The sequence below is a fragment of the Scyliorhinus torazame genome, chromosome 5 (assembly GCF_047496885.1).
Source record: "Scyliorhinus torazame isolate Kashiwa2021f chromosome 5, sScyTor2.1, whole genome shotgun sequence".
Lineage (NCBI taxonomy): Eukaryota > Metazoa > Chordata > Chondrichthyes > Carcharhiniformes > Scyliorhinidae > Scyliorhinus > Scyliorhinus torazame.
Window position 1 is genome coordinate 13,258,121 of NC_092711.1, and position 8,465 is coordinate 13,266,585.

Here is an 8,465-nt window from a genome sequence, read left to right on the forward strand (position 1 = left end):
CTGTAACCTCCTCCAGCCCCTACAACCCTCCCTATCTCCATGACCTCCTCCAGCTCCTACAACCCTCCCTATCTCTGTAACCTCCTCCAGCCCCCTACAACCCTCCCTATCTCTGTAACTTCCTCCAGCCCCCTACAACCCTCCCTATCTCTGTAACCCCCTACACCCCTCCCTATCTCTGTAACCTCCTCCAGACCCCTTCAACCCTCCCTATCTCTGTAACCTCCTCCAGCTCCTAAAACCCTCATTATCTATGTAACCTCCTTCAGCCCCCTACACCCCTCCCTATCTCTGTAACCTCCTCCAGCCCCCTACTACCATCTCTATCTCTGTAACCTCCTCCAACCCCTACAAACCTCCCTATCTCTGTAACCTCCTCCAGCCCCTACACCCCTCCCTATCTCTGTAACCTCCTCCAGCCCCTACATCCCTCCCTCACTCTGTAACCTCCTCCAGCCCCTACAATCCTCCCTACCTCTGTAACCTCCTCCAGCCCCTACAACCCTCCCTATCTCTGTAACCTCCTCCAGCCCCCTACACCCCTCCCGATCTCTGTAACCTCCTCCAGCCCCTACACCCCTCCCTATCTCTGTGACCTTCTTGACTACCTTCTCCACCTGTGTCGCCCCTTTCAGTGACCTGTGGACCGGTACAGGGCTGGAAATCTGCCGTCCTTACCCGGTCTGAACTACTTGTGACACCAGACCCACACAGTGATGTGTGGTTGACTCTCAAATGCCTTTTGAAATGGAGGGCAGTTCGCGACGGGCAATAAATACTGGCCCAGCCAGCCGCTCCCACATGCCGCAAAACGAATAACATAAAAAAGCCGTCGCCTTCCTCCGGGCCTCTACTGGGCCACAATTTGGAGGACTGGATGCCATTGGGTGCGAACTGGGTAGAGGAATCTCGAAAACGCGCACCTCCCTTTTAAGCACTGACCTGATAAGCCGTCGCCGACCGTCCCTCACGTTCCCTGTCTCTCTGCTTCCTCCCACAGCTCAGCATCTTTTTCCCCATCATCTTCTGCCTCTGTACCATCTTCCTGGTAGCAGTGCCCCTCTACAGCGACACCATCAACTCCCTGATTGGCGTGGGCATCGCCCTGTCCGGGGTGCCATTCTACCTGCTGGGAGTCCACCTGCCAGAACATAAGAGGCCAAAATTCCTGCGCGCACTATTAGGTAAGAAAGTAATGCAACTTGCATTTAAACTGCACCGCACCGTGTACAGTTCCGGTCTCCGTATCACACTGGGAGCACCGTGTACAGTTCCGGTCTCTGTATCACACAGGGAGCACCGTGTACAGTTCCGGTCTCCGTATCACACTGTGAGCACCGTGTACAGTTCCGGTCTCTGTATCACACTGGGAGCACCGTGTACAGTTCCGGTCTCTGTATCACACTGGGAGCACCGTGTACAGTTCCGGTCTCCGTATCACACTGTGAGCACCGTGTACAGTTCCGGTCTCTGTATCACACTGGGAGCACCGTGTACAGTTCCGGTCTCCGTATCACACTGGGAGCACCGTGTACAGTTCCCGTCTCCGTATCACACTGGGAGCACCGTGTACAGTTCCGGTCTCTGTATCACACTGGGAGCACCGTGTACAGTTCCGGTCTCCGTATCACACTGGGAGCACCGTGTACAGTTCCGGTCTCTGTATCACACTGGGAGCACCGTGTACAGTTCCGGTCTCCGTATCACACTGGGAGCACCGTGTACAGTTCCCGTCTCCGTATCACACTGGGAGCACCGTGTACAGTTCCAGTCTCCGTATCACACTGGGAGCACCGTGTACAGTTCCAGTCTCCGTATCACACTGGGAGCACGGTGCACAGTTCCCGTCTCCGTATCACACTGGGAGCACCTTGTACAGTTCCAGTCTCCCTCTCACACTGGGAGCACCGTGTACAGTTCCGGTCTCCGTATCACACTGGGAGCACCGTGTACAGTTCCGGTCTCCTTATCACACTGGGAGCACCGTGTACAGTTCCCGTCTCCGTATCACACTGGGAGCACCGTGTACAGTTCCGGTCTCCGTATCACACTGGGAGCACCGTGTACAGTTCCGGTCTCCGTATCACACTGGGAGCACCGTGTACAGTTCCGGTCTCCGTATCACACTGGGAGCACCGTGTATAGTTCCGGTCTCCGTATCGCACTGGGAGCACCGTGTACAGTTCTGGTCTCCGTATCACACTGGGAGCACAGTGTACAGTTCCAGTCTCCATATCACACTGGGAGCACCGTGTACAGTTCCCGTCTCCGTATCACACTGGGAGCACCGTGTACAGTTCCGGTCTCCGTATCACACTGGGAGCACCGTGTACCGTTCCCGTCTCCGTATCACACTGGGAGCACCGTGTACAGTTCCCGTCTCCGTATCACACTGGGAGCACCGTGTACAGTTCTGGTCTCCGAATCACACTGGGAGCACCGTGTACAGTTCCGGTCTCCGTATCACACTGGGAGCTCCGTGCACTGTCCCGGTCTCCGTATCACACTGGGAGCACCGTGTACAGTTCCGGTCTCTGCATCACACTGGGAGCTCCGTGTGCAGTTCCGGTCTCCGTATCACACTGGGAGCACCGTGTACAGTTCCGGTCTCCGTATCACACTGGGAGCACCGTGCACAGTTCCGGTCTCCGTATCCCTCTGTGAGCACCGTGTACAGTTCCGGTCTCCGTATCACACTGGGAGCACCGTGTACAGTTCCGGTCTCCGTATCCCTCTGGGAGCACCGTGTACAGTTCCGGTCTCCGTATCACACTGGGAGCACCGTGTACAGTTCCGGTCTCCGTATCCCTCTGGGAGCACCGTGTACAGTTCCGGTCTCCGTATCACACTGGGAGCTCCGTGTACAGTTCCGGTCTCCGTATCACACTGGGAGCACCGTGTACAGTTCCGGTCTCCGTATCACACTGGGAGCACCGTGTACAGTTCCGGTCTCCGTAGCACACTGGGGGCACCGTGTACAGTTCCCATCTCCTTATCACACTGGGAGCACCGTGTACAGTTCTGGTCTCCGTATCACACTGGGAGCACCGTGTACAGTTCCGGTCTCCGTATCACACAGGGAGCACCGTGTACAGTTCCGGTCTCCGTATCACACTGGGAGCACCGTGTACAGTTCCGGTCTCCGTATCACACTGGGAGCACCGTGTACAGTTCCAGTCTCCGTATCACACTGGGAGCACCGTGTACAGTTCCAGTCTCCGTATCACACTGGGAGCACCATGTACAGTTCCCGTGTCCCTCTCACACTGGGAGCACCGTGTACAGTTCCCATCTCCGTATCACACTGGGAGCTCCGTGTACAGTTCCCGTCTCCATATCACACTGGGAGCTCCGTGTACAGTTCCGGTCTCCGTATCACACTGGGAGCACCGTGTACAGTTCCGGTCTCCGTATCACACTGGGAGCACCGTTTACAGTTCCGGTCTCCGTTTCACACTGGGAGCACCGTGTACAGTTCCGGTCTCCGTATCGCACTGGGAGCACCGTGTACAGTTCCGGTCTCCGTATCACACTGGGAGCACCGTGTACAGTTCCGGTCTCCGTATCACACTGGGAGCACCGTGTACAGTTCCGGTCTCCGTATCACACTGGGAGCACCGTTTACAGTTCCGGTCTCCGTATCACACTGCGAGCACTGTGCACAGTTAAAAATAATAATCTTTATTGTCACAAGTCGGCTTATGTTAACATTGCAATGAAGTTACTGTGAAAAGCCCCTAGTCGCCACATTCCGGCGCCTGCTCAGGTACTCAGAGGGTGAATTCAGAATGTCCAATTCACCTAACCTGCCCGTCTTTGGGCTGTGGGAGGAAACCGGAGCACCCGGAGGAAACCCACGCACACACGGGGAGAACGTGCTGACTCCGCACAGACAGTGACCCAGCGGGGAATCGAACCTGGGACCCTGCGCTGTGAAGCAACTGTGCAAACCACTGTGATACCGTCCTGCCGGGTGAGGATGGATTCAGCACAGACTCAGTTGGGTTTGGGTCCATTGGGATTGTGTCCAGTGGGAGTGAACGGGAAGGGGTTTGGGTCCATTGGGATTGTGTCCAGTGGGAGTGAACGGGAAGGGGTTTGGGTCCATTGGGATTGAGTACAGTGGGAGTGAATGGGAAGCGGTTTGGGTCCATTGCGATTGTGTCCAGTGGGAGTGAACGGGAAGGGGTTTGGGTCCATTGGGATTGAGTACAGTGGGAGTGAACGGGAAGGGGTTTGGGTCCATTGGGATTGAGTACAGTGGGAGTGAACGGGAAGGGGTTTGGGTCCATTGGGATTGTGTACAGTGGGAGTGAACGGGAAGGGGTTTGGGTCTATTGGGATTGAGTACAGTGGGAGTGAACGGGAAGGGGTTTGGGTCCATTGGGATTGAGTACAGTGGGAGTGAACGGGAAGGGGTTTGGGTCCATTGGGATTGTGTACAGTGGGAGTGAACGGGAGGGGGTTTGGGTCCATTGGGATTGTGTCCAGTGGGAGTGAACGGGAAGGGGTTTGGGTCCATTGGGATTGTGTACAGTGGGAGTGAATGGGCAGACAGGTTATTTAATATCCGTTACCTCCCTCTGCCACCTACAGCCAACTTTACGAGGTACACTCAGTTGATCTGCTACTGTGTCCTGACTGAGATGGACATCGAGGAGCAAGAGAAAGTTCAGGAGATGAAGTCGCACTGAATGAACAACGAGACCAGATCCAGGGTCATTGATTCCTCCTCCCCCCACTTTGCCCGGTTGTTATTGGCAACGAGTGGAGCTGTGCAGAAGTGTGTCAACGTGCCTGAGGCCTACAGGTTAGGCTTTCATCCCTGGGCCACAACGAGCCATGGGGCGGACAAAATAATCACCAAAGACAGATTTGAAAGTATTAGGATTGATTTTTATTTTTTTTAGGAGCTGTGCATAGTGAACCTTTTGACACTGTTGTTATGTGGAATTTACAGGCGGTTACACTGGATAGGCTTTGCCCTTTGACCTTTCCCACCATCTTCACCGCTTGACACCGATAGACAATGAAAGAGCCGGGTCTTGGCCGTGTCGCTCTTCCGCACCCAATCGGATCGCTTGATGTCCAGGAGTCTATTGAGCAGAAGCAAAGACGTGATAGGCTGCTTCCGTTCAGGCCAAGTGAGATTTCCTTCTCGGGTCCCGTTTGGAGCCCGGAATGCCCCGGGGGCCCCGGGAGTAGGCCATTCAACCCCTCCCGACTGCCTCGGCTTCACCTTTCTCGGTTAAACGTGGCCCCCCACCTTGGGCTTTTCTCAACCGAACTACCCTCAGAGAGAGGTTTACCCCAGATTCTCTCCACTCATGCAGGAAACCGCCTCGACCCCCCTCCTCTCCTCCGGCCGCTCAACCCTACCCCCCTCTCTCTCTCTCTCTCCCTCCTCTATCTCTCTCTTCTCACATCCCTCCATCCCAGCCTCTCCCCTCTCCACCTCCCTCCTCTCATCGTCTCCTCCTCCCCTCCTCTCCCAATCCCCCCATCGCTTCCTCCGCTCTCCCCGCCTCTTCCCACCACCTCCATCCCCTCCTCCCTTCCACTCCCCACCATCTCTACTCTCCCTCTTCCGTTTATCCCCTCCTGCCACCCTCCTTTCCCTCCCCTCCATTTTACATCCCCTCCCTGCTCCCACCTGGTCCTCTTCCCCCCCTCCCGTCCTCTCCCTCCCCCCCCCTCCTCCTCCTCCTCCCTGCCCACTTCACGGCCTCCCATTCCACTATGCCTTCCACCCTCCCTCCCCTCTTCCTCGCTCCTCTCCTACCCCCTTGCCTCTCCCGCCCCCTCCCTCCCTCCCACCTCCTCCACCTTAGACCATAAGACCATAAGACATAGAAGTGGAAGTAAGGCCATTCGGCCCATCGAGTCCACTCCACCATTCAATCATGGCTGATTTCAACTCCATTTACCCGCTCTCTCTCCATAGCCCTTAATTCCTCGAGAAATCAAGAATTTATCAACTTCTATCTTAAAGACACTCAACGTCCCGGCCTCCACCGCCCTCTGTGGCAATGAATTCCACAGACCCACCACTCTCTGGCTGAAGAAATTTCTCCTCATCTCTGTTCTAAAGTGACTCCCTTTTATTCTAAGGCTGTGCCCCCGGGTCCTAGTCTCCCCTGTTAATGGAAACAACTTCCCTACGTCCACCCTATCTAAGCCATTCATTATCTTGTAAGTTTCTATTAGATCTCCCCTCAACCTCCTAAACTCCAATGAATATAATCCCAGGATCCTCAGACGTTCATCGTATGTTAGGCCTACCATTCCTGGGATCATCCGTGTGAATCTCCGCTGGACCCGCTCCAGTGCCAGTATGTCCTTCCTGAGGTGTGGGGCCCAAAATTGCTCACAGTATTCTAAATGGGGCCTAACTAATGCTTTATAAAGCTTCAGAATACATCCCTGCTTTTATATTCCAAGCCTCTTGAGATAAATGACAACATTGCATTTGCTTTCTTAATTACGGACTCAACCTGCAAGTTTACCATTGGAGAATCCTGGACTAGGACTCCCAAGTCCCTTTGCACTTCAGCATTATGAATTTTATCACCGTTTAGAAAATAGTCCATGCCTCTATTCTTTTTTCCAAAGTGCAAGACCTCGCACTTGCCCACGTTGAATTTCATCAGCCATTTCTTGGACCACTCTCCTAAACTGTCTAAATCTGTCTGCAGCCTCCCTACCTCCTCCATACTACCTGCCCCTCCACCTATCTTTGTATCATCGGCAAACTTAGCCAGAATGCCCCCAGTCCCGTCATCTAGATTGTTAATGTATAAAGAGAACAGCTGTGGCCCCAACACTGAACCCTGCGGGACACCACTCGCCACCGGTTGCCATTCCGAAAAAGAACCTTTTATCCCAACTCTCTGCCTGACAGCCAATCGTCAATCCATGTTAGTACCTTGCCTCGAATACCATGGGCCCTTATTTTACTCAGCAGTCTCCCGTGAGGCACCTTATCAAAGGCCTTTTGGAAGTCAAGATAGATAACATCCATTGGCTCTCCTTGGTCTAACCTATTTGTTATCTCTTCAAAGAACAGGGGGCAGCACGGTAGCATTGTGGATAGCACAATTGCTTCACAGCTCCAGGGTCCCAAGTTCGATTCCCCGCTGGGTCACTGTCTGTGCGGAGTCTGCACGTCCTCCCCGTGTGTGCGTGGGTTTCCTCCGGGTGCTCCGGTTTCCTCCCACAGTCCAAAGATATGCAAGTTAGGTGGATTGGCCGTGATAAATTGCCCTTAGTGTCCAAAATTGCCCTTAGTGCTGGGTGGGGTTACTGGGTTATGGGGATAGGGTGGAGGTGTTGACCTTGGGTAGGGTGCTCTTTCCAAGAGCCGGTGCAGACTCAATGGGCCGAATGGCCTCCTTCTGCACTGTAAATTCTATGATAATCTATGAACTCTAACAGGTTTGTCAGGCACGACCTCCCCTCACTAAATCCATGCTGACTTGTCCTAATCCGACCCTGCACTTCCAAGAATTTAGAATTCTCATCCTTAACAATGGATTGTAGAATCTTGCCAACACCTCTCCCCTTCCCCCTCTCAGCCGTCCAATACCTTCCCCCGCTTTCCCATCCCTCCTCTCCTCCTTTCCCACCTTCTCCCTCCACCCCACCCCCCCCCCCCCCCCCCACCTCCAACTCTTCGGCCCAAATGCAATTGAACTCCCACTGACCCACCCCCCCAGCCCGTGTTTACCGAAGCGCGACGGAGCACTGTGACCTGGGCGAAGACCGCCGTAGCGGTGGCAGGGTAACGCAGTGCACCCTGCGTTATCTGCGCAGAACAGGCCAGCGTTTGACGACAGCAGCCAATCGAGCACGCAGCAGCAACTCCTTTGAAATGCGGGTTCAACAATGAGATAAATAAAGATGTTGGTAAGGCTCTCTCGCATATCATTTCTAAGAGGTGTCGGTGCCAGCAGGCTGGACCATTTGTTGGAGCGATCGTGCTGTCTGACAGGAAAGAGCGGGTCAAGACAACGGAGACTTTCTCTGATTGGACGGCAGCAATCAATGGCGTGCCCCAGGGGTCTGCGCTGGGATACAGCACTTAGTAACATATATAACCATTTGGAGGATGGAACAGAATGAACTCTGGCCACATTTTCTACCTCAAACACTGTCCCGATCACACAGTCCCGGGACATGTACAGCACGGGGTTAGATACAGAGTAAAGCTCCCTCTACACTGTCCCCATCAAACACTCCCAGGACAGGTACAGCACGGGGTCAGATACAGAGTAAAGCTCCCCCTACACTGTCCCCATCAAACACTCCCAGGGCAGGTACAGCACGGGGTTAGATACAGAGTAAAGCTCCCTCTACACGGTCCCCATCAAACACTCCCAGGACAGGTACAGCACGGGGTTAGATACAGAGTAAAGCTCCCTCTACACTGTCCGCATCAAACACTCCCAGGACAGGTGCAGCACGGA

The 8,465-nt window shown here is 54.4% G+C and overlaps 1 protein-coding gene across 1 annotated transcript in view; it reads left to right on the forward strand.

Annotated features, from left to right (window-relative positions):
• The window catches only part of slc7a7 (solute carrier family 7 member 7), a 68,905-nt gene extending 60,993 nt beyond the window's left edge, over positions 1-7,912 (forward strand). The window contains exons 7-8 of the mRNA XM_072501604.1: positions 1,001-1,184; positions 4,597-7,912. Of these exons, the coding sequence (XP_072357705.1) occupies positions 1,001-1,184; positions 4,597-4,694 (282 nt within the window). The 3' untranslated portion in view covers positions 4,695-7,912. The remainder of the gene's footprint in view (positions 1-1,000; positions 1,185-4,596) is intronic.
• The last annotated feature ends 553 nt before the right edge of the window (positions 7,913-8,465 follow it).